Consider the following 27028-nt stretch of genomic DNA (forward strand, 5'->3'; position numbering starts at 1 on the left):
GGGAGATGTTCTGATTGGTTGGAGTCTCTTTCTGCTTTAGAAAGTGCGCACTCACTGAGACGCCAACTCTTTCTCCTCTCTATTTTACACTGTCTCACTTGCAGTCTTTAGCACTTCTCTTCTCTCACTTCCCGATTAACCATTGTCTGCATCATCTATGTTAGTTTATTTGTGCATATCCATGTATAAAATAATTTATCATGTTGAAAGATTCATTTGTTTGTTTACTTTATTTTCTGCATACTCATTGCTTTTCCCATTAACCATTTATAGGAATTTCTTGATTTACATTTGTACAATATGCATGGAAATAGGAGAGTTATAATTTTACATTTGAGAAAATGGAAATGTCCACATTGCTGTAATTTTCGCATTGACTTTGATTAGTATAAACATGCATATTTCAAAATCTCTTAAGCATGATTCTCCCCCACCCCCAATGCAAGTACATATGTTGTTGGAATTCTTAGATTTGCATTGCTTTATATTGGCAATGAAAGTATCCGTTTTTGCCACTTCATTTGATTCTCCATGAAAAGATTATTTCTGTGTACACTAATACAAAAAAAGCTAAATAGAGAAATGAAAAACATATTTTGAAACGTATCTGTTTATACTATTCACGTGGTTGAAAATTATTAGAAATATGCCTTGACCTAGCATCGATCTCAATCATGTTTATAAACCCCGCAAAGCTTGTGACTGGGAAGTTAGAGAAGTCGTCCTTGCAAATGAATATGCAGTGTTGGAATCAAGGGGATGTTTTAAATGAAAGGCCTTTCAGATTTAAATCCAGGCCGCTCGCACAAATGTGGATGGTTTGGGATCAACTATAGGCGATCTGTGACTTGGAATATCCTCTTCGTATCCTGTCACTTTTGTGCCCTTGAGGAAGAACATCAACCCAGGCAGAAGGTTAGTGCACTGTAGCTGGCTTTAGATAATGACAACTAACTCCGAGGCCATTCTTTAGGCTTTTAATTATGGTGAAATGTTTGCTTTTTAGTGCTGCTAACCATATGAGGTTATGTCAGAACAGTTTCTTTAGATCAGTGGAGAAGTTTTGAATTCTTATTGCACACATTTTCTTTTATAAGAGTAGTTCTGTATCAGTTTTCCATCTATAAATTATTATTGAGTATCCTGTCCCTAGCCAAAGCTAATGGTGAAAAAACCTGAAAAAAAACTTGGGACTGCTTTTCTCATTATCTTGCAGATTGATTTTCCACTATAGAGATGGAGGAGAAATTTAAAGGGGAAGGCAAACCAACTTCAAAGAAGTCTACGTAATAATCACAATTTCTTTTTTTAGAGTTGAGAAAAAGATAAGTGTATTTTAAATCCCTCTTACTACAGTATGTGAAGCTCAATCGATAAACAATTCCAGAGTTACAACCAGAACTAACTGAGGTACACCATAACCATAGTTCTCATATAATTCGTTTTTATAAAAAGGTTAGCAAATAACAGTTTGCAAGATAAATGCAAACAAACGTACATGGAGAAAGAAATATTCACTGCTTTTCAATACATTTTTTATGACTGCATCCTCCTACTAACATTAATGAGCGCCAACACATGGCAGTGGAAAATAACTGATCATATGAGAACATAAACTTGATACTTGCTGTTAATTGTAACTTATCACTTCACTTCTGAATTTGTTTTTATTTATTTATTTTTATTGTAAAAGCTGCTTGACTATATAAAAAAAAGAAAGAATATTCTAGGAAAATCTTCTCTGATTGGTCACAGGAGTCTGACTTAATTGAAACCTTCTGCATGGCAGAAAGAATTCTGGGACTTTGGCATTTTCCCAAGAATCCTCAGAATGTTCGTTTTTTAGTTCGTCTCTCTCTCTCTCTCTCTCTCTCTCTCTCTCTCTCTCTCTCTCTCTCTCGCTCTTTTTTTTCCTTCATCCAGCGGTGTCTTACATCAGCTTACTGTGTCTGAATGTGAGAACTGAGAGAACTTCGTAGAGAAAGAAAAATCCTAGTTTTTATCCTCCTATTACTCATACAGTACTTGGACTTAGAAAAGCCTTGGACAAATGGTTTGAAAAAGCAACCCAAGCAGTAAGTTTGCATTATGTCTGTAATTTTCTTTATTTTATTTTATTATTTTATTTTTATTTAATTTAAAGAAGTTTGGTTATTACCTCTGTTTGATTAATGAGAATGTGTATTTGATTGAATGTGATGGTTTTACGATGATTTAATGTGTATCAGTGCTGTGCCGTTGTCTTTGTGTTGCTTGCATTGGACAGTCACTGTTTGCATGGCAGACTAAAATAGCGGATAGCAGAGCAACTTGATCCAGTGACTTTTGCAAACCAGCTGTTCTGAATTTACTTTTTTAACAAGCCATCATACATGTTCTAGCTTGTTAAATTTCATATAAGTGTACTTAAAGTATTTGATTCTGCTGGAAAATTATTCATATTGGACGGTATTAGTTTCGCCTGTTGTCCCTCAGGACTTTCTTTTTCTAAATACAGCTTTGTAAAGTTATAAATGTAGCCCTTTTTGTAGTTGTCAAATTAAGAATACAATATTTGTATTATAAAAACTCTTTAAGTTAAGGTGAGGTATTAAAGCACAGTACCCCTAAAATGTATTTGGACAGTTGAGTTCAATGTAAATAGTTTTTTGATATTTTGATAAGCATGCCTTTCAAGTCCAAAAAATGTTTAAGCTTTTAAATTATAAAACATGTTGTTCATTAATATTAGTATAGATAAATTATGATTTACACTTGTGGTTACTTTGCTAAAACAACTTTTGAACTTTATACATCCTCTAAAAATGACATTGAAGCCAACTTGGTTAATCATGAGAAAAGATCCTTTGTTTTGACATTTTTAAGTGTGATTTACTGTCCAAACACTTTTGGGAACACTGCATATCCTCCCACTGTGCAAATCAACCTGGTTCGCGTAGGACGTGGTTCATGAAATCACTACCGGCATTACACAGTGTTGACCTTTCCGAGACCTCAACACATGATTTATCTGAACTGCGAATAGTCAGTTTATTCTTACATTTCTGTTAGCATTTATGTACGAAGACGCTAGAGCTTTGTTTGCAGCCAAAGCTTGTGTGTGCTATATTTTTAAGGTTTTGTCCTGATAACAAAAACGCTATAATGAGGCCCTTTAGTGGATAAAGAGACTGCGCAGAGACCCCCTGCTACATACACTGAATGTTGCATTCAAGCCAGGCCTATAATAATACATATTTTTTATGATGCTTACTATTATAAATAATAATTCTTAAGTCATACTGTACATTACATTTTACTATTTTACTCTGAAACCATTAGCTGAAGTTCACCCTAAAAAGATAGTTTAAAAAAAAAAATGAATTCTGTCATCATTTTCTCACCCTCAAGTTGTTCCAAACCTGTATGAGTTTCTTTCTTATGCTGAACACAAAAGAAAATATTTTGAAGAATATGGGTAACCAAACAGTTTATGGGCACCATTGACTTCCATATTATTGAAAAAATTACTATGGAAGTCAATGGTGCCCCAAAACTGCTTGGTTACAAACATTCTTCAAAAAGTCTTCCTTTGTGTTCAGCAGAACAAATTTATATAGGTTTGGAACAACTTGAGGGTTAGTAAATGATGACAGAATTTTCATTTTTGGGTGAACTATCCTTTTAACTTTACATTTGGCTGCAGTAATTTAATATTTTGTTTGTGCTTTTTAGATTTGTTTTACATCTCAGTCTAGGTACACTGCAAAAAAAAAAAAAGATTGGATAAAAATGTATCCGAATTAAGTGAGTTTATGCTTTAAACAAGAAAAAATATGCCAATGGAGTAAGAAAAATAATCTGGTTTTCCCTTTGAATTAAGTTTATTTTTCTGACCCCCACTGTTAGATCTTTTTTTCTTTTTTAATCACTTTGATTTATTCTTCCAAACAAGACTTAAGATATTAAGTAATTTTGGTTCTTAAGTAAATGTATCTTGTTTTAAGATTGTTTAGATATTTGTACTGGAAAAAATACTAAGAAAGAAAATATATTTTTTTTGCATTGTATTTATTTTTGTTCCCAAACAGAGGCAGACATTTTGTCATCTTAGCTAACTGGGACAAATTTTGTTCAATTGGCATTAACCTTTCCAATTCATGGGAAGTCAATAAATTGCATTAGTCCCACTGTACTAGAAATCCCAGCTCGTGTGTGATACCACTTCTCAGTTCAATGTATTACTGTAAAATCAGAAACGATTTCACTTTTCTCACTGTTACATTGATTCAAGATCTCGATTGGATAACAGGAGAGAATATGTTTGTTAGTGTCCATATACCTTACATACACTCTTAAAAAATAAAGTGTCCAAAAGAAGGTTTTCATAGAAGAACCATTATTGGTTCCCCAAAGGACCTTTCAGTGAACAGTTCTTAAAAGAACCATTTTTGGCTGGTGTTGGAACAGGAGGAATGTCAATGCAATGCTTTTGTCACCCACAGGTATAGCTAGTTCACTTTATAATCACAACCCTGTTATTCATAATTCTATTCATATTTGGAAACAGTTAAAAACACATGTTGTCGTTTTTGCCCTCCATCTGAGCTAACCCCTCCTTTTGCCCTTCTATGTTAGACAGTGCATTTGAGATTTGAAAAATGTTAGGGTTATGAAATATAGGGGATTTATATGTGAATGGAAAATTTGCTTCCTTTCAACAGCTGTGTGAGAAATATAATATCCCTTCTAATAATTTCTTTAGGAACCTTTAAGTTAGAGACTTTGTGAAGTCTTACATTCCCAATGTCACTGCTACACCTATGTATTTGAATGAGTTTTTGGAAAGACGTCATTGAGATGGTAGTACCATCTCCTTTCTATACAAGGCTTTAGAACAGGTGAAAATTCCTTCTATGGAGAAAAGTAAATCTGCCTGGGAAGAGGAACTTGCGGTGGAAATTCCTATTGAAATATGGGAACTTAGTCTTGAACTTGTCCACAGGTGTTCCATTAATGCAAGACGTGGTCTTATTCAGTTTAAAGTGCTTCATAGGCTTCATTATTCCAAATGTAAATTTAACTAAATATTTGTAGAAGTGTCTCCATTATGTGACAAATGTCAATTTTTAGATGCTAACCTGTTTCATTGCTATGTTATGTGTCCAATATTACAATGCTTCTGGAACAAAAATTTCCAGGTTTTTTCTGATACATTGGACATATATACGTTTTGAACCAGATCCTATATTAATTATATTTGGCGTTTCTGAAGAATTTTTGAGACTTTGGTGCAACAACAGTTTGTTTCATATGAATTAATCTCTGCAACAACAACAAAAAAACGTATTCTTTTGTTTTGGAAGAAAGTTCCAACTCTTAAAATATGGCTGACAGAGTTGACTGGGACACTACATTTAGAAAGAATTTGGCCTAAAATACAAGATTTTGTTATTTCAAAAAGTTTAGTCCCCTTTTATTTGTTTTCTGCATGCTTGCGATTAGTATGTTAAACATGCCTTCATTGCCTGCTTTTACCACTGGATAGCACTTTTGGGTTGAGTTTTTGGGTAGGGGTTGTGTTTTCTGTGTTTGGTTAGTAGTGTTTTATTTTTTTTTTTCCTAATGAATTAATTTATTTACATTTTCTGTAATTATTATTACCTTTACGTCAACTTTTTTTTCATGCATATTTGTTAGGATGTAAGTTTTATTTGTTTCCATTTTTTTTAAAAATGTGTAGTTACAAATTATCTTCTCCTAAAATACCAAATAAAAACATTAGCATAAAATAACCATTTATTTATTTTTTCGGTTGCACTTTATTTTACAGGTAATTGTAATATAAGCTAACTACAGGGTTTAGGTATAGGTTCAGGATTAGTACTTAGTTATTACCCAGTTATTGCAATTACTATAATAAGTACATAGTATGTTTTAAGTACATATATATATATATATATATATTTAAAAGTTGTTTAGCTTAGTTGTTATGGTTTTTGATGAGAGTGATCATGGCAAGTAAAATTGTTCCCTCGTTAATGTGTATATGCAAATCTGCTCTTTTGGAAATATATGTACATTGACTTTTTCAGTAAGAGAGCACCCACTGCTTGCTTTTGAGTCTTGTATGATTCATGCAACACTTCATAAACTGACTGTTGCTTTTCAAAAAGGAAATAGAAAAGGATTTTTCCACTGGCGGAGTTGTTAGGCGTAATTTAAGTCTGAAAGCTCAGGAGAGAGTGTATGTTACATTCAAGTGTGTTTTGTGCAGGTGCACAGATGAAGTTCACCATTCAAACTATGACCCATTGGACCAGCTAGCTTTAGCACTCTAAAAGTCTGAACGTGATCTTCAACTCTCTTCTAACAGCTGACTGCTTATTTCATATTAAATCATTTTAAATTGCATATGATTGTGCAAAGCCCCAAGGCTCTGTTGTCTCACAATGAACCTTTCAAAACCCTTTTTCATAACAAATAGCTATTTCTTTTTTCAAAGCATTTTCTCACCATCTAATATTAGCAGACTTTGTATACTGTTTGTGGCCTTTGATTCTTTAATTATCTAATAGCATCACTATGCAGTTATACTAACTGTACAATATATGACACCTTTGTCAGAATTACATTTTCAGTCACCTGTGCTTTTAGGGTAGATTAAAAACATTTGCTCATCACAAAACCTCATGATTCTGTTACATGTGTCGTTGCACTTGCATCTGTTTTTGCTATCACTTGGCTCTAATTCTGCTGGAACTGCCATTTAAATTTGGATTTATGTATTTCCATGAAAGTAAAATATCTGCAATGCTATGACCATTGCTTTAGGGAGGAATGAAAGAGGTTTCAAATGAAAAACACATGGTCTCTTCATACCTAAATTTACAGGCGTGTGAATATCAGCCTGGCGAATAAGATCCATTAACGTTGAATGCCAAATAAAATGCACTATTTTACACTGTGAAAAATGAATGAAGTTATGACAACATGTGTTTTTACATTGCTTCAACTCATCAAAATAAGTTAAGCAACTTTCAACTGTTTTTATAAGTTATACAAGATTCAACTCATTTTTTTAAATCAGTTTAAGTTGATTGTATTTTTTAAATACAAGCTTCTAATTTGAAGCTGTGGCAAAGCGATAAACTCTTACAAAAATGTTTGAAATGAATGTCTTTGTCGCAGTTCAGTTTGTCTCATAGGGTACGTTTACACGACAACGATATGCTTAAAACGGAGAAGTTTTTCCTTTGAGTTTCAGACGACTCCATTGTCAAAACGATCCCCATTTACACGGATCCGTGAAAACGACTGAAAAAGCTGCATTCTGCTGCCAAGCCGTTATGGCGATGAAACACTACGTTATACGCATGTGCATGACGTCATTGTTTTCACAGATTCGCGGTTTTGTTGTTTACACGGATACCGTTTTCAAAAACGTACACTTTGAAACCCTTTTTTCTAAAGTTTGCGTTTTCAGGCAATCAAAACCCCGGTGTCATGTAACTGAACGGCCAAAACGCAGACATTTTTTTACGTTTTTAGCTGAAAACGGTGTCGTGTAAACAGCCCCTTAGTTATCATGGACTTTTAGTTTGTTTTCATTCGTCTCATGTGTTCCTTTGTTTGATTTTCCCGCCACTCCACACACTATGGTTACTGTTATAGTTTATTCTGTTCAGGTGCACGTAATTTAATTATCTTTTTTGAGTCTTAAGTTCTTCCTTCACAGTCTTTCAGTGTTCGGTCACGCTTACGTTTAGTGTGTGTTGCTCTGCCTTTTGCCATTAAACTTCATGTTGGAACTCTCTTCATATTTCATATTATAGGTCTGTTTGCCTGCAACCACCCGTGACAGTCCTGAAGTGGCAGGAAAGCACTGCCATCATTTTTACAGTATATGATTAAAATCTTGACAGTTCTTTAGTGAGGCTCTAAAACGTAACCGAAAGTGCATAGTCGTCTTGACGGCACGTTTGAACAGCCCTTCACTGTCATTTTCTGGTTATTTGGTTGGTTAAGTGCCGATCCCAGATCTGGGAAAGCTCTCGCTTACAGGGCCACAAATTGAAACCAGATTTTGACACTGATGTGTGATGATATTTAATTGAGGCCTTTAGATAATGTATGACCTGTCTGTCCTCCAATCTATGTGAAGCTGTCATTAGCTTCTCTGCTATATTCAATAATTAAAGACTGATTAGCTAGGAATTGTTTATGTCCAGAACAAAGCTTATATGGAGATTAAACTATTATATTGTAAATGATTGTTAAAAATGTATATTTTTGTGGGGAATCAAAATAAGTGTGACACAAAAAATATTTAATATAATATAATAATATATATTAATTATTTTAAAGACAATGTAATGTAAGCATCATATATGTAATTACATTAATATGATACTCCTTTTCAGTCTCTATCCACCAAAAAGTCCTTGACTTGAAAAATACATTATTACTATTCATGACTCAATATCCTCAATGTGGCACAGGAAAAAGTGCATAAAGATAAAAGCTTTGCTTATAAAATGCGATTTACTCTTAATTGCTGTGGTTTTCAGAGCACTTACCTGTAAAATAAAATAAAAATTGCTGTAAAAATGGACTAGCTTTTGCTTAGATAGTTGTTGCGTTACCTTGCTGTGAGCCCCACTGTGCATTTAAATTCAAAGAACACACTGTGTCCTCATTGCAAAATCACAGACACTATTTTTGACTTTCATTTCCTTTTTCCTGATATGGGCCTCATGCTGTTTATGAGGTAACCAGGCTCTGTGCGAGGCCACGTTTTCCTCTAAAAGTGATCTTCACCTATCGCATGTGAATCATGTTGACTAAAGTGCCTAGAAGACGGCGTGTAACGTGTTATTGACTCGTTTTGCCAGGTTGCACTGAAGAGCCAGTATTGTGGTTTGGAATCAGCTAAATCCAACTATATTTACACTAAGAGGTCTCGCGAGGGGCACAGCCTTTTTGTGCACTATTGGCGCTCTGTGCTGTGAGGTGTTATGTTTAATAAGTTCTTTCAAATCACTGATGGTTTCTCTTTAAATACTGTTATCAGATAAAAAGGTGTTTGTTTAGTGTGATTTTCTGGAATTAGTATTCTAGCGTGTTACTGAGAGTCTGTTTATGGTTAGAATCTCTGGGATTGTTGCTCTTGGGAAAATTTATTTCTCACCACAAAACTTCTGTTAAATGGACAAAACACATATGTATTCCCTTCTAAGTAAATGTTTAAATGCTTTACTATTTAACTATAATAATAAGAAATATTTTTCTGAGCAGTTGAGCATACTAATCTTCAGAATTAAGGCCAGTCCAAGGACAATAACAATGAAGATAACTATAAAGTTCTAAATGTAAAAAATAGCAGAGTCCACATCACAACTATGACGATAACGGCACAGAGAAACGATATCATTGGAATTACTTTTAGAATTATTTTTTTTCCAGCTGATTAACAGTAAAAACATCGACAGCCAATCAGAATCTATTCCGCTTTGAAGAGCTCAAGCTTTTAAGTGGACAAAGAGAGAATAAACAGAGCGTTGTCGTTCATTGGTGTGGACGCTAATATAGTTATCGCTATGGTTATCTTTATAGTTATCGTTCTTGGTGGGAACGGCCCTTTAATCATATTTGAAAGAAATATTTTTAATGGCTACGCTCGCTGCTCTTTGCAAACTTGAGCCCACCAAAATGTTTAATTTGTATTTCATATAATCAATCATCTTGTTAAAAACTAATGCAATGTTCTTGTGAGACTGATTAAATACTCAACTTTGAATTTATTTGAAGCATTTTAATGTGAAACCTTTTTCAAGCTTTTGATATTTTACTCACAAATATTTTTTCTTTATCCACCATTACTAGAGAAATTTTAGATGACATTTAGGATGACTATTATTCATTTACACTTATTCGTATGGCAGGCACTTTTCCCCCCCAAAGTGGCTTGCAATATACATTTTATGAGTCCATGTACACCCTGGAATTGACCTATGACCTTGTCATTTCATGGCACCATGCTATTCCAGCTATGTCTATTTTATCTATTTCAATCCTAATGTAATAAATATAAGCTTAGAGAATTAATTAATTTTATGCAAGCATCTTAGTCTGAATCAAACAGAACTTAAAGGTTCCTTTAATACACTGAAAGTGGATCTCCATTTGATTGTTAGTAGAACCATCATTTTATCTAAGATGGCAAAAGGGTTTTTTCTCAAAAACTTAAAAATTTAAAAAGATACTTAAACTAATATAATAGGGAAAAATATCATGATGGATCTTCTTTACGTTGGTGTGGCAGATGTGCTTTCACAGAGAGACAGAGGTGCACAAACAGATTTGAATCTGCCCAATGTTGTGTCCTGATTCCAATCCCCTTTTCTAATGCTTATGAAGCATAGTGGCTGAAACTCGGTTATTGGTCCAAACCTCTTCAGGGAGATTGTCACAAGTGTACAGTATTTAACCTACCATTCAAAGGTTTGGTCGGTAAGATTTTTTAATGTTTTTGAAAGAAGTCTCTTATGATCACCAGGGCTGCATTTATTTGATTACAAATACACAATTTAATTATTGTTACAATTTAACACTTTTCTATTTTAATATTTGTTTAAATGTAATTTATACCTGTGATGGCAAAGCTGTATTTTCAGCAGCCATTACTCCAGTCAGTGTCACATGATCCCTCTAATCATTATGCTGAGTTGGTGCTCAAAAAACATTTCTTATTATTATCAACGTTGAAAGCAATTGCGCTGCTTAATGTTCTTGTGGAAAGCTTGATTTTTTTTTTTTCAGGGCTCGTCAATGAAAAGAACAGCATTTATTTGAAATATATATTTTTTTACTTTTTTTACTTGAACAATCTATTGCATCTTTGCTGAATAAAAGTACTTTTAAATTTTATTGTACCCCAAATGTACCCCAAACCTTTGAACAGTAGTGTGTGATTTAAGTACTTATACTTTTAATGCAGACTATATAAGTAATAATGTCTTCTTTGAAGCATGAAGTATGAAGCATGGCAGGTGATTTAGAAAGCTACAGCTGGAGCTTTCTTTTACAATTCCTTAGAGTCGCTGGTAAAGTGATTTTAAACATTCCAATGTACTTGGGTGCCACAAATGAGAAACTTTAAAAGTTGCTAAATATAATGTGTCAGTCTGTCTGAAAGTCTGCAATGTCTGAAAATGTAAAAACCATCCATATTCTGAAGTGGTTGGGTACTTTGTCTTCTCAATTTATGTGATTAGGTCATGACAGCTTCATAATGCAGTATACCACAAGCGTACACACACCGACTGGTTTAAGAGACAAATCTCTTGTTACTTGCCCCGTCTACCCGTGTCCCCTTCTATTATTCTCATCTGCCTCCTTGCCGAATCACTGTGTGAACACCATGAAACGTGAAATTTGAGGAATGGCCTCGTTGGGCTGGTACCAATTTCAAACACCACAGGCTCTTTAATCATATATTATGCTGTAAATGTGTGGAGCACATGAATGCTTCAGAGGCAACGGTCCGCTAATTCCATATGTGACCCTGGATCACAAAACCAGTCACAAGTCGCACAGGTGTATTTGTGGCAATAGCCAACAATACACTGTATGGGTCAAAATTATCGAATTTTTCTTTTATGCCAAAAATCATTAGGATATTAAGTAAAGATCATGTTCCATGAAGATATTTTGAACATTTCCTACCGTATAAAACATTTATTTTTGTGAGTGAATGCAGAATCGCACACATAAATGGACAACTTTAAAGGCGATTTTCTCAATGTTTCGATTTTTTTGCACCCTCAGATTCCAGATTTTTAAATAGTTGTATCTCGGCCAAATATTTTCCTATACAAACAAACCATACATCAATGATCAATGGAAAGCTTATTTAATCAGCTTTCGGGTGATGTATTAGTATAAATCTTAATTTTAAAAAATTACCCATGTGGTCCAGGGTCACATATGTTTACTACAGTCTCACTGTGACCTAGATCATCTCTGTTCACACTCTACCTGAAATATGTTCATAAACTGAGGGACCTCACCTAAGCTACTGTATGTTTCTGTGCGGTACAGGAATACCTTTTGAAATGCATCTGAGAGTAAAAAACTCCCAACATACACTGCTGAGCGAATGAAGAATTATTGTGGGATTTTTAGGGACTATTAAGGTAACACTGCATTTTGGATACAAATGACACCTTAGTGTCATCCATTATCAAATATTTACCAGCTTTACTAGATTGGACATGCATTTATTGATTAATTTGAATTAGAACTTGAAATTTAGCACCAATTTTTATTCATAAATATGATACATAATGCTATTTAATAATAAATACAATATTAAATTGTATTTGCAGTTGCATTAACTTACGATCTTAAAAGATCTCTCTGAAGTTGATTGTTAACGAAGTGTTAAAAGTGTTTTGAACTTGGGAAAGTGACTTTGGGAGATGCTGGCAGAATAACACACCAAAGAATTCTCTCCCCACTGCGCCGTAACCCCGGTATGCACTGCAGCGAGTAATTGAGGGTCCTTGTAACCCAGGTCATGACTGCGCTTTACCCTGTGTGGTATCCCCTCTGCTTGGGAGTTCACAGAGAGGTTTGCAGAGTCACACGTGTTAACCAAATAGGGTTGTCCCTGGGGAGACAAAGTAAATTTATAAGAGACACCATAAAAAGGAAGAAGTCAGTTAGGCTAGTTGTTTCTCATTATTGAGCTCTCAAAGCCCCGCAAAACTACACCAGGGTTCTTCATTGATTGTTACGCAGTTCTTTCTGTTTTTTTTTGTTTGTTTGTTTTTTTAGGCCATTAGATATTTTGTTCTGTTAAAGCAATAAGCCCCCAAGAAGTCGTGGTTTATTAGTGAACTCTTTGTAAATGTAGTTTAAGTTAGGCACAATGCAGGGCCTACATATACCTAGCAAGATTTCATAAAATAAACAAACTTCAATAATTTAGTTGACAAAAAATAATTCTTCCACCAAGCAATGTGGTCCTTATGCAACATCATGCTTATGAAGCAACACAGATACTCCACAACACACAGCATTAGCACAGTAAAGGCCCGATCACACCAAGAATGCTAACTATAAAGACAACTACAATTCTGTCATGACAGCTCTTGGAGAGATTGGTATGGTAATACTGAGATTGGCAACCAGTACTATTTCATAGTATGATCAGTTAAGGGGGAAGTGACATTTTGACTTAACTGGTCATTCATACTGGCACTAACACGCTCTCTGAGGTAACGTCTGACCCACAGTCAGACAGTCCACATCCCCTGGTCAGTTTTTTGTTTTCTTGCGATGTCAGGCCAGAAACATACTCTGCAAGTAGGTACGTTCAGACATGAATGCTCAGCCAATGCACTGCAGATGAGCTATCCCTATACTAAGTACTCAAGAGGCGATAAAGTTACATTCAAATCAAATGTCTGCGTCATTATTCAGGTTGATCGCTATAACATGTTTGCGGCCAATGTTTAATGCTGAGAATGTAATTTAGGAAAGAAACTATGCATGATCAAGTAAGTGTTTGCATTCACATTATTTTGTGTTTTACCATTAACTAAAAACAGAAAACTGTTTATGCGTTTTGGCCGTTCATTTACATGACAATGGTGTTTTGGGGGCCTGAAAACGCAAGCTTTTGAAAAATGCAAAGTTTTGAAAATGATACAGTACTGTCTTCATGTAAACTACAAAAACGCGAATTTGTGAAAACGGTGATGTCATGCACATTTGATTACGTGGTCAGTATTTGCATGTAGTTTTTCTTTACAAAGTGACATCGCCACCTACTGGCCTGGCATGCATAATACAGTGGTTTTAATTGGTTTCACGGATCCGTTTTGACAATTTTGTCGTCTGTACGTAGCCTGGGAAAACCCAGACAACTTCCGGCAAATTTAGATTTGCTCTGCAAGTAGTCTGGCAAAGAGCTCATTCAAGCCCATTTCTAATCCATCGAAATCACGGCACCAATAAGAAACGTTGGGGCGGGCTTTACACAATGACGATCGTTCTGATTGGTTTTTGGTCTATCCAATTGCGCCCAGAGGCATTTGAGCAACGTCCGTTGGTGAAGCGCAGCAACTTTTAAATGCATTATTATATTCAAATTGCAAACACATGAGGACAGTCTCCATAAAAGATCCACTGGCAGATGAACGTGCAACTACATTTCTCTCCGAAACGGTAGGAAATTAAATTAGATTTAACAGAGGATTTTAACTGTGACAAGATGATTGACAGGGCAGTTTACGTGACAGGATGCATGCGACAGATCCGTCCGATAAAGTTGACGAAGTAGTATGTCCCAGCTTGTCTACTATTTTGCTACACATTCAAAAGTAAATACCTTTTCTTCACAAAAAGAGTACATACTTTTATGGCGTAGTGTAACTTAGGCGAATTGGGACGCAGCATATGGCTTTGCACGATGACGATCGGTCTGATTGGTTTTAGGTCTATCCAATTGCGCCCAGAGGCATTTGAGCGGCGTCCGTTGGTGACGCCCCTTTGGAAATGAGTTATTACTGTGCGTTCACACCGCCGGCGGCGAGAGCGTCAAAGTGGCCGGAAGCCATTCATTTTCAATGAGAGCCGGCGGCGAGCTCCGGCGAGGGCGGCGCGGCGCGTCTTGGACGGCGAGAGCGGCGAGAAGAGTTGAAATCAAGTCAACTTTATGGTAATAAGCTATGACGCGGTTCGGCGGCAACCAGCGGCAACCAGTCGGAATGTAGAAGTCCTCCGCCTGAGAGGATACGAGAGAACACAATTCTGTAAACTTTGGTTCCCACCACATTAGTTCCTAAGCAAAATGGAGAAAAAATTAATCATTTCTGTTGCGGGTTTCCCGTTATTGTACGACTTGTCATCCATAGTGTTGTCAGTTGATTAGAAAAAGCTGCGCAACACTATTTATAGGCAACATTTTCGCGCTAGAACTTCTTTGAACTAAAAATGCTTGTTTTTTAAGCAGGAATGCAATTCATTTGCTCAAAATAATAATGATTTTGACCAATTGCAGCAACGGTTTTTGCGGCCCCTTTAAATGAAGATTTTTATAAAATCACGCATTCTAATCTACGTCAGAGCGTCAGAGCGTCCCCGAATCTTTCTACGGCGTCGGTGGCAGGGCGGCGAGAGCGAATTTTGCCGCTCTCGCCGGCGGCGGTGTGAACGTACAGTTAGTGAAGCTTTGCCAGACCATAACTCAGTTACTACTGAGAATGGTCTGGTTTTAACCAGGCTAGTCTGTACGTGAAAAACGCAAAAGAAAAAAGTTTCCGTTTTTTGTACATTGTTGTCATGTAAACGTAACCTAAAGCCCTATTTGGACGGTAATTGTTTCTCATGGGGACGGAAGGTATTTTCAACATTTACAGGGGCTAGTCAGAGATTTTATTGCTGTCCAAATCCAGAATGTTAGTTTTTTTCTCCCACCTACCCACGTAAAAATCCTCGGCCGAATTACCTACTGTTTTTTGACAAACACCAAGGTCGTGTGGTAATTTAATTGCCGTCCGAATCCACATCTCTGAGTTTGCAAGAAGAAATCATTTCAAAATTCACTGTTTAAATCATTTTTGACCACTGCGGAGCACCGTACGATAACTGTTGCACTTCACTGTAATTTGCATGCATTTTAAAGATGTACACTTTTATTACTGAAATGCTGGAAAGTATTTAAAAGAACAATATTTGATCACCGCACCACTTCAGCGAGTGGCAGAAAGTGGAGAAAAAGCATGTAAACATTTGAAATGGGCCGTTATTGTGGTAGCAATGTAATATAAAAAAACAATTCTTTTAAATATGTAGGCCCTATTATATACAATTATAGGCCTATACATTAAAAATGTATTAAAAGCTGCAAAAAAAAAAAACAAGCAGCTTTATATTTACCTCATGTATAAATAAGAGTCTGCATTATCTTATTTCCGTTAATTTCCATATTTTTAAAATGACATCCATCATTTTCAGATAAAATGCAAGACAGAAAACCATTTCAAATATAGTGTGTCTAGCTTCCTATTTTTAAACAGGAGATTTAAATAATTACATAATAAATAGGACATTATGAATTTAGTCCAAACATATGACAATTTTATTTACAGCAGACAATCATGTGACTGACCACGGTGTTTTGGGGTTTGTAGGATCACAAAAACTCGCTCCTCCACTGTGAATAAATCGCCATCCGAATGCATGAGTTCCATCTCTGAGGTGCCTTGCAAATTTATTTTTACAGACATCCACGAGACATCCACGAGACATCCACAGACACAGGTCTTAGGTTTGGTTTTCCCTGTTTCCATTTACCTGAGTTCTACTTCCTTGTTTGTTTCCATGGTTTCTACTAGAGTTACACATCTGTTCCTTGTTCTGTTAACTATCTTCCCTTGTGTATTTAAGCTCGGAGTTTTCTTTAGTTCCTTGTCCAGTGTTAGAGTTTAGAGTTTATGTTTCTGTTGTTCGTTACACATATCTTTAATTGTCTTCCTGCGTTGTGCATCTATCTTTGTGGATTATACACAGCAACCTGTAACAAATATGAACTATTTAAGTACCCTTGTGAAAAAGAAGTACACTTTAGCATACAAAGTGTACTTATTAAGGAAATAATACTTCAATGAATATACTTAAGTACAAACTTAATGTAATGTTTTCAGACACTGAATTGCATGTAATTGCTATTAAATGAAAATGTGTTATTAAATAATATTTATATGAAATGCAGTTACTTGAACAAGCTTTTTGGCGCACCTAAATGAACTTATATGTATATATTATATTATATTTCATAATTTCATAATAAGATTTGAAGTACACTACAAGCACATTCAATAAACTGTGTTTTGAACTTGTTTATTAGTAATAGCAGCATACATCTCATGTGTCACAAGTTTAGCATGGAGTTTTGCTTCTTTACAAAATAAGAATATGATTTTTGCAATGTTCTGTTTCTGTTCTAAACTTTTTTTATAGCATAATTTAAACAGAACCATCTGCATACTGAATTTATGTAAATATGAATGTTAAGATGTGCTGGCTAGTTTTATTGTGTGTCTGTGTTTGTTCAAAATTCTATGTACAAAGCAGACCTTCATAAAAGTTTTGATGGTCAGTAATTGAAGTAAACCCAGAGAGCAAGTATTTTCTCTTTGAACTCAGAGACTTTGTAAATTTTTTCAACTCTAGCCACAATGCCTTGTGAAGTTTTACCCAACAATTGTTGCTGTTCTCACGTCATTATAACGAATATATGGAAATTCCATTATGCTCTGCAGGCAATTATTGCATCTTTATTGACCAAATTAAAACCATTGCCTCAAAATAACAACAACCTGTTTTCCCATTAAACTTGTGTCATGGCTCAGTGCCTTTTTGTAATGAAAGAATAAAAAACTGAATGAAAGGATGAAGACCAGCCATTGACATGAGCATTTGGGCAGCATAATCATGTGTTAAAAGCAATCTATTACTTTCTTTCTTCGGGGCAACACGAAAGAAGATATTTTAAAGAATGTTTTGGCATTGGCTTTCATTGTATGAAAAAAAAAAAAAAACTTCTTTTGTGTAAGGTTTGAAACGTCATAAATATGAGGCTGAAATTTGAAGGGTTGATTCCTCTCTTAGTAGAGTTTTATTTTAAGCAGAAATCATGTTAAAACAGTTCCTGAATGTCTGTGGTGAAATGAAGTCATGAGTTTTTTCTAACCGTGTGTCTCATTCTCCAGGAATGATAGTCCCATCTCCGCCTGAGATGAGGCAACTTTGGAAGATGCTCTTTCCGCTCCTTATTCTCCTTTACCTATCAGGAGCTGTCAAGTCTCAAGTAAATCCAGGTAGTTATGTTTTTTTTTTTTTCCTTCATTTTATAAAATGAGATTAAATGACTCAAGCTGTAAACTGTACAATAAAAAGTCATTCAGCTGATCATTTTATCCAAAGCGACTTGGAATTGAATGGCTTACTCAACAGAACAATGATGATAACTCATGAATTTCAGAGTTTGAAGGAACTCAAGCCCAAATCGTAACTAGTAGTCTTCAATATTACATTAACTGAACAACATTTGGTGACATAAATTTGCTATGAGGTTAAACTCAAAAACTTTATGAGACAAGTCGCTATGGAAATCAGTTGTTGTGGTACCACTAACAGCATGTGGTCACAATCTCCGATTTTATTGTCCATGAATGTTAAGTTTTCCTGAAAGTCAGTTTGCTGCAAATTGCAATGCTATTTTTGACTAGGTTTGAAACAGCCTTGTACTGTAGTGGCGATCAGTCTAAGATTGAGGTCTGAGAATAAGGTTTGGAAGATGCCCAGGTTCCATTCTGGTTCTCATGGCTTCTTCTCTTTTGTCTGTGTCTTTCAACTCTGGCTTTTTCTCTCTAGCATGGGTGGTTTGTGGGGAGGAAAGTGTGATGTCAATGTGAGGTTCAATTATATTTTACAAGGAAACCAGAAGCCAGCTCATGGTGAGCAGCCGTACAGTAGAGACTAAAGCATAAGTCTGGAAAGCGGCTAATACCACCATGGCTTGAGACAGTTTCTTCTGGGATCCCCCAGGATGAAAACCACACTGTGCTCTTGTACTATATTGGGCTGTGTTCCTTTATGAAGCAGATGAGTTTGATTAACCAAGGTAACATTGCTTCCTTCCTCTGATCTTGTGTCAGTTGCTGTTCCATATTTTAAAAAATAAGGCAGGTATGACTTAGCCTAACATTGTCACACGCCAATGCAATAAGGCAAGAAATGCATAATGTTCTTCAATGGTTTATTTTGAAGCCATATTGTGCTTTAATGTATCGTAGAGGAGGATACCAGTCCATCCAGATTGTTTAATTGTCGCTTTGCTTGGTCGAACTACAAAGTAATGTTTGGCTTGTTTCAAAGTAAACATTGAATATGTAAAATGGTTTGTTAAAAATCCTTCTGTGTGGTTTATGTAAAGGGAGTCTAAATTGTTTAAAAGCCTTGTGGTACATGCAAAAATAACAGAATTACACTCAGCTGTTCTGTTGCTGACCGAACACTCTGGATTGTTACTTTCCGCTTTGAAAGTGTCAGAGAGGAGTGGGTGAAGGAGTCATGAGTGGCCCTGCCAAGCATTTTCACCCCAGAATCAAAAGAAAGAAATGAGGAAAGAAATTATGAGGAAAAATATGCTTATTATTAGGAACATTAAGATTTTAATTTGTGATATTATTTTCATGACAATTAAAAGTAAAAAATAAATCTCATTCTAATGTAATGGGAAATAAAACTATACAATATTTAAATCATTTACATCAATTATTTAAGTACAATAAGACATAATCCTAAGAAGAATCGTCATTGAAAATAATTAAACATAAATGAAAACAAAACTAAAGTAACACCTGCATGCAATGAATTATAGTTGTTGTATAATTGTCTTACTCTATTTTTTTTATTAGTCATTCATTCATTCATTCATTCATTCATTCATTCCCTCCATCCTTCCTGCTTTCCTGCCTTCCTTCCTTCCTTCCTTCCTTCCAGAAACATGATCTTGAGAATTGAATCTCAAGAAAGTCTCATTAGAGTTCCTGTGTAAAATAACTCTAATGGTCCTAAAATAGGCACAAAAAAATGGAAATATATATATATATATATTATAAATTTACAATGACATGGTGGAAATAATTATGCTCACCTTTCATTTCCATCTGGGAATGATGGTTTTTTTTTCTTTTAAAAATGTTTTGTCTTTTTTTTTTTTGCTTTACTGATATGTAAATGAAGGGTGCCTCTTGTGCCCTTCATATTGAAAATGCAGATTTATAATGACATGTTGGAAATAATTATCACAACATGCTTACCATTTGCATGTTGTTGTTGTTGTTTTTTGCGCTGTGCTTTACAGTTTGGATCAATACACTACTGTACTTTCAAACACTGTCTTAGCGATATATCATGGTATCCCAAAATTGCTGCCTAGTGCCTAATATTATTACTTATCATCACAGACACTTAAAAAATCTTCAGTTTATACATATTTTTTTTTGTACAGGCTGGTGGTTAGAAAGGAAAGAACACCATGCTAAAGGAGTGGTGAAATGTAACGGGATAGAGTCCATCACTCAAACCTCATTGAACTGCGTGTGAGCTCTGTGTGTGGATGTGACCTTGCTTTGAGTTTATTATTGAATGTAGCAGGAGCGCAAGCATGATTCTTTACAATGGATTCAACAATCAGACTGGAGTCTGTGGCTTGTACATACCAGACATTTTGACAACAGGAAAGAATATCGAAACAGCTTCTATTTCTTACTTTTTCTTTTCTTTTCTTTTTTTTGCTCCAAGGCTTGTGTGTGTTTTTCAGATATTTGTTTCTGCAGCTCATAAGTCACGGCAGCAGTCTTTCTCACATTTACAGTTTGATCGTTTTGGTTTTCAGCTAGTTGACCTTAGTGTTAGCGACAGAAGTTAATGACAGTGTTTCAGATAAATTGTATAAATTGTTGCTTTCCATTCTTTCCAGGAGAGAGATGCTGTAACCTCTTTAAATATCAGTTTTGCTCCTTCATATTTCCGCTGGAAATAAAGCCGCATTTTTTCCTACTTCTGGAAAAGTGTGTTGCTGAACTCAGTAGCTATGAGATCTCCTCTGCCAACTTTCCTCTGTTTAAAATTCCCAAAGACTGTAGTTATACCATCCTACTCTCTGCTTTTTTCCACTTTGAGTTATAGACTCTTACTTTTTTCTACTGTAAAAGAAAAGAAAGAAAAGAAAAAAATGTAAGTACCTCCTCCAGCAGTTTACATGTGATTAAAAGTGTGTGTATGTTACTATACACGTGCGTGTGCGTGTGCGTGTGCGTGTGTGTGTGTGTGTGTGTTTGTGTGTGTGTGCAAGGCTTTGGACCATGCAGTTAGACAGCAAACATGGTGGAACAAATGTGCCATTCACAAGGATTAAAGATGGAAAAAAAAACGGTTGGCAGGAGGGGGAAATAAGCGCCACTCGGACCAATGAATTACAGCACTAGACCAGAGTGGCCCATGAGAGAAAGAGAGAGAGGAAAGACCAAAAGCCACAGTTTCTTCACACAACATGAGTATTTTTCCACCTTTCTGAAGTGAGGAATATTTTTAGACTGAATATTTTACTCCATCTGATACTGAGGCTATAACCGTCCACTCTGGGAGAGTAGAAAAACAGAGACTAAATACACAGTGCTGTGAATGTATGAACGGAACAAACTTTCTTTACAAATCTTATTTTATTAATCCATTAGTCTTTTTGTTCATTTCATCATTGAGAATCTTATGTTCATATATTTACGTATTATTTTACTACCTTGCCGTGCTTTTTCTGATTGTGACCTTGTGAGATCATCTGTTAACACATAGCTAGCCCTGAGTCTGCTGCCGAACAGTACTGCATTTGAAAGACATTTTATCTATGTGGCACTCTTGTGTCAATCGTCTAACACTGCTTTGCCTGCGTTCACAAAGCTATGATGAAAACTCAGCCCTGAATTACAAAAGCACATTCTCTTTCTCTTTTTGTGTGTGGATATTTTAGCTGAGTGATACTGCTAAAATTATTCAATTTATGAAAAAATATTTTAAAATATATTATTTCTATTATATGTTTTATAATATACAAAAACGGTGTGGGGTATACATACAGTATACATATATAACAATAATAATATAACAATAATATATAGAAAAATGTATATAACATAATATGATAAAATAATAAAATATATTTATTTAATATTATTTTAAATAAAAAAAGGATTTTCAATCAGAGAGTTTAAACCATCAGTTATTGTTGCCAAGTAAAATATATCATTTAAATGTATAAATAAAATAAAAAATAATATATAAGAAATTACCTACATATATGTTTAATAAACATTTAACAAACATTTGAATACATTAAAAATAACATTTATTGTAATATTTGAAAAGTGCATTAAAATATACACAATATAAAATATTGCTTAAATTGATGTTCCCTGTAACTTTGTTAGTATTCTCTATATTGCCCAGTCTTAGCATGTTAAAGTATATCTGCCTGTTTTTGAGCATGAGTGCATATGTGTGTGTTAAAGAAAGAGAGAGGGAGTGATGGGGGAGGAGGATGCCGTTCTGTTACATCTGGAAGAGCTTTTTGTTGGGGGATTCAACTCGTTTTGGATTATATCAGCTTGTCATTGCCAAAACCAAGCCTCTGAGGTTTCCCCCATCTTGACTTTTAAGCAAACATTTGGAGGAGAGACAGAAAAAAAATGAAAAGAGAGACAAAAAGTCCTTCACCACTATCCTTGCTATTGCTGGCAGGATCACAAAGCCTATTTTGTTGAGATGGAGGGGCCACTTGGAATAGGAGTGTCCTTGTACACTTTATTTTTTACATGTCCGGATCTTCACACAGACACTCAGAGAGATATTATGAGAGATTAAGGTTTATATATCCTTTCTTGCTCAGCAGTATTATGTGATTTTGCGATAATACTATAAAATAATGTTTCTAATAAATCAGTGGGTGGTGGTCTAAAGCCCTACACAGCCCTTCTCTTTACACAGGGGTTCTTCAAGGCCAATCCCTTCTCACATAGAAAATTTAACTATAAATCAGTACATTTTAGAATGTTTTAAAGAATTCTTGTTCAGATTTTCACTTTTATACTTTTTTCAACCAATCATCCACTGTTGCCAAGTCTTGTAGATTCAAAATAAAATGTAAAATACAGTAATAAAATAATTTACATGTTTTACATGCTATTTTTGAACACAATATTTATGAATCAATATGAATATTTAAACTTTTTATCATTTATAATGACGATATATTGTAATAAAAGCATTTTTCTGCACATATTTTGTTACTAAAACATCATAATCTCAACCAAACCCTTTGCATTTCTGTCTGTTTCTCTCATGAAGTGAATCAATCTGTAATATTAAATATTATTCATAAAATTCAGGTGCAAAAAAGGTTTAAATTTTAGTAATTATCAATTCTCTACTGTTCATGTAGGCAAATAAGGGGAAGCCACTGAAACGCATAGGAAATAGGAATAAAAAAAATGCTATATAAAAGTTATGTGTGAATATTAAGTATATTCTTAATTCTGCATATAAAAGTTGATGGGCAAATAAACACTAACTACATTTTTACAGGTGTGTGTCGGTCCCCGTTAGGAATGTCCAGAGGCCAGATCTTAGATGAAGACATCTCAGCTTCTAGTCAGTGGTCTGACTCCACAGCAGCAAAGTATGGCAGGTATGAACACACACACACTCATACACACACACAGTGTTTTCCATGAGTTGTAGTGCAGGTTATCTTGGTGAGAGCAATCCATCTGGGGAACTGTGGGTGGCCTCCTCTAGCCTCACTAAAATGATGAAATTATGCTTCCTCCATATATTGCTTCTGCATTTTCACTGATTTTAAGTATTCCAAACACATTCCCCTTCGCCCAAAATGAACCATTTTAGACTGATTTATGATGCGGTCCAGAAACCAAAGAAAGACTCAAAGAGATTGCTGTAAATGAAACCGATGTTTAAGCGAATTTTTCTGTGTGTCTTAGGCTGGACTGTGAGGAAGGAGATGGCGCATGGTGCCCTGTAGCAGGAGACCCTGAGAATATGAACGAGTTCCTGCAGATCGACCTCCGTTCTCTGCACTTCATCACTCTGGTGGGCACTCAGGGACGTCACGCAGGGGGCATTGGTAATGAGTTTGCCCAGACATACAAGATCAAATATAGCCGCGATGGCAGCCGCTGGATCTCCTGGCGCAACAGGCAGGGCAAAGAGGTACGTACTGATGCACTGGTCTGCGTTTCAAATCTGCTGCAGTCGTTGGAAACAGTTTTTAAGTGTGTTCAGTTCAGTCTTAGAATGTTTCAGCTAGTCTATTAGTGTGTCCCCGGCATTATTCAGCTGATTACATATTACTATTAATATATTATTGTATTATATTATATTATATTACAAAATAAATTATTAAAGGGGTCATGAACTGGCTTTTTTAATTTGTTTATATTGTTGTCTGAGGTCAACTTCTGACGTTCGCTTGGTTTTTACATTCAAAAACATCAAAATGAATAAGTAATAGGCTATTTTCAACCCTGGTTTTGAGACTAGCTCCTGAAACGCTCGGTTTTTATGGGCGTGCCACATTGAAGACTTGGAAGTAAACACCCACTGCTATGATTGGATAACAGTTTTGCATATTATAATGAGTTTCAAGTAATGCGGGAATCGGTGGGCGGGGCTAAACAGGCAGTGTTGAAGTAGGTGTTGATCTTCTTCTGCGAAGGCGGTGTTTGATACCCTTTGACGTCATAGATCCCCACTCTGAAAAACCTGTCGTTCACTGTGCCTGGTGTCAATGAGACTAACAAGGACGTTTTCAGTTCTGAAACTTACAGGATATTCTTATAGTATGATGATCTCTTATATGTCAAAAGCTCAAGGAAAATTTGATTTCTCAGTTCATCACCCCTTTAATATTTCAAATAAATGCTGTTGTTTTGAACTTTCTATTCGAAAATGTCCAAAAAATGTCATGGCTCTGCTCTTAACATTGATAAAAAACAAAAAATGTTTCTTGTGCACCAGATGGTGCACCACATTACAATGATTTCTGTAGGATCATGTGACACTAAAGACTGGTGTAATAGCAATTACTAGTATTATGTTATATTATATTATAATGTCATATTATATTATTAAAAAAATACATAACTCATAAGTCACATCTGAATGTGTTGTAATATGACAGTAGATATTGCGATGTTGCTGTCAAAAACAACATGGCCAAAAGTATGTGGGCACCATTCAACATAATTGACTTTTTCTGCTACACCTGTTAGTGAATTCTGACTTGTGATGCAGACTGAATCACAATCACACCATGTTGGTTCGTTGGCCAGAGGAGAACTGGGCCCCTGACTGAGCCTAGTTTCTCCATTCTGTCACCTGATGGAGTTTGGGTTCCTTGCCTCTGTCGCCTCTAGCTTGCTTAGTTGGGGACACTCAATATTCAACAATTTTATTGATCTTTATTGACTGTACGGACGCTGTTGGAATTGAATTGAATCAATACTGAACCGATGTTTAATGAATAGCCGTAATGCATAATTTTCCTGTTATCACTGTAAAGCTGCTTTGAAACAATCTGTATTGTACAAAGCACTATAAATAAAGGTGACTTGACTTGACTTGACTAACATGTGCGTAAAAATCAAGCATCCTGTACATTAAATCTCCGTAGACCCCTTTTCAGGATGGGACGTAACTTTCCTGTTCCAGTACCACTGTACTCAGCGAAGTTCATCTAGTGTGGAGACCTGAACCAAATGAAACACTTCTGGGATTAATTGGAGCGTCAGCTGTGAGCCAGGCCCTGTCGCCTAACATCTGTGCCTGACCTCACTGATACATTTGTGTCTGAATGAGAGCAAAGCTGTCCCAGAAGTGCAACTATTAGAGAGGGCCAGCTCCCTATTAATGCTCATGATAATTGAATTAAATGTTAAACAAGCAATTTGCTTTCGTCCACATTTTGGCCATGAGAACTGTATGTCACTAAAATGTCACTGGAGAATCTAAATGTAAGTTTTTCTGTTGTGAAGGTTATTGAGGGGAACAGGAATGCATATGACATTGTGCTGAAGGACATGGAGCCGCCCATCATTGCACGTTTTGTCCGCTTCATGCCTGTCATCGATCACTCAATGAACGTTTGCATGCGTGTGGAACTGTATGGCTGTGAGTGGCTGGGTAAGTCTGACAAGTGTTGAACTTAAAGTGAGTTAAATGCTTCAAATAATTTTGGTTTTGTCTAAAGGTTAGGCTAGTCAAAAGAAAATCAACTAATGCTTAAAGGGAAAGTTCACCCGGAAATTTACTCACATTTACTCACCCTCATGTCATTTCAAACCTGCATGACTTTTTACTTTGTTTTGTTGTTTTTTCATACGATGAAAGTCAGTGTGGTCTCACGCTGTTTGGCCACCAATGCTCTTCAAAATATTCCTTTTTTTTGTTGTTGTTTTTGTTCACAGAAGGAAGGAAGTCATACTGGTTCATTTTTGGGTGAAATATCCCTTTAAAGCTGTATTAAGCGATTTCTGAGAAACACTGTTGATATTTAAAATCAACCCAAACAAACACACCCCTCCCTGTGGAGTGGAGTGGACGTCTCTTTATCATAGCTGAAGTAAAGCAAAATAATGCGAAGATTATTTAAGGACCAAGACAGCAACAGAGTGTTGGCCCAGATCTGGATACCATGTGTACCAGATGTGGGATGCATATGGGCCCGACACTATGTTGCTGTCTGGGGAAGAACAAAAAATGAACAAACCGTACACAAGACTGAGTATATACAAGCAATAGTTACTAGTTAGTCACCAGCAGCACATCAGGTCCAGAAAAAACAATGACACTCAAAACTGTCCTGACAAAAACAGCATATCTTGGTACTGTGAAACAAAGCAATCCAATGTTACTCACGTATGGAGTAGATAATAAGCGACCTCGGAGTCTGTTTTCAGGCCTTCCTTCTTAGGTCTCTCCAGCGGTGGAAAGCTTCTCCTTCTTAAAGGAGAACTCCGGTCAATTTTAACATTGAGCTCATTTTTTTGTCAATTTGGAGTGCTGTCAGTACAGAGAACAACGACAAAAATCGGTGTTGCCTACACCGTGTTATCCTCTTTTTAAAATTTGCACCCTGTTGACTTCAATGGGGCAATATTTAAACCTGCTTTTAGCCTCTTAACATCCTTGATGTGTCATTACAAGTGCACAGGTCATGTGAGTGATTCCTTCGGAGTGAACACGGGTGAATCTGACTGCAGTAGATGTGAAAGATATGAATAAAAATGATGTTTATTCAGCCAGCGCTCATACCTGTATTTACATCCTGTTTTCGGTCGAAGTCCATAGTAATCGATTGTCGAGTTCACGCGCATGATCATAGGTACTAAACCAATGC

At 35.7% G+C, this 27028-nt stretch overlaps 1 protein-coding gene across 2 annotated transcripts in view; it reads left to right on the top strand.

Moving 5' to 3' along the window:
* The first annotated feature begins 1917 nt into the window (after window positions 1–1917).
* The window catches only part of ddr2a (discoidin domain receptor tyrosine kinase 2a), a 36307-nt gene continuing 11196 nt past the window's right edge, over window positions 1918–27028 (top strand). The window contains exons 1-5 of one of the 2 annotated variants that reach the window (XM_079884808.1): window positions 1918–2075; window positions 17763–17870; window positions 23197–23299; window positions 23613–23841; window positions 25665–25812. In XM_079884808.1, the coding sequence (XP_079740934.1) occupies window positions 17765–17870; window positions 23197–23299; window positions 23613–23841; window positions 25665–25812 (586 nt within the window). In that variant the 5' untranslated portion in view covers window positions 1918–2075; window positions 17763–17764. The remainder of the gene's footprint in view (window positions 2076–17762; window positions 17871–23196; window positions 23300–23612; window positions 23842–25664; window positions 25813–27028) is intronic. The other variant, XM_079884809.1, reaches the window with a different exon arrangement.

The sequence above is a fragment of the Squalius cephalus genome (genome assembly GCF_949319135.1).
Source record: "Squalius cephalus genome assembly, chromosome: 10".
NCBI classification, from domain to species: domain Eukaryota; kingdom Metazoa; phylum Chordata; class Actinopteri; order Cypriniformes; family Leuciscidae; genus Squalius; species Squalius cephalus.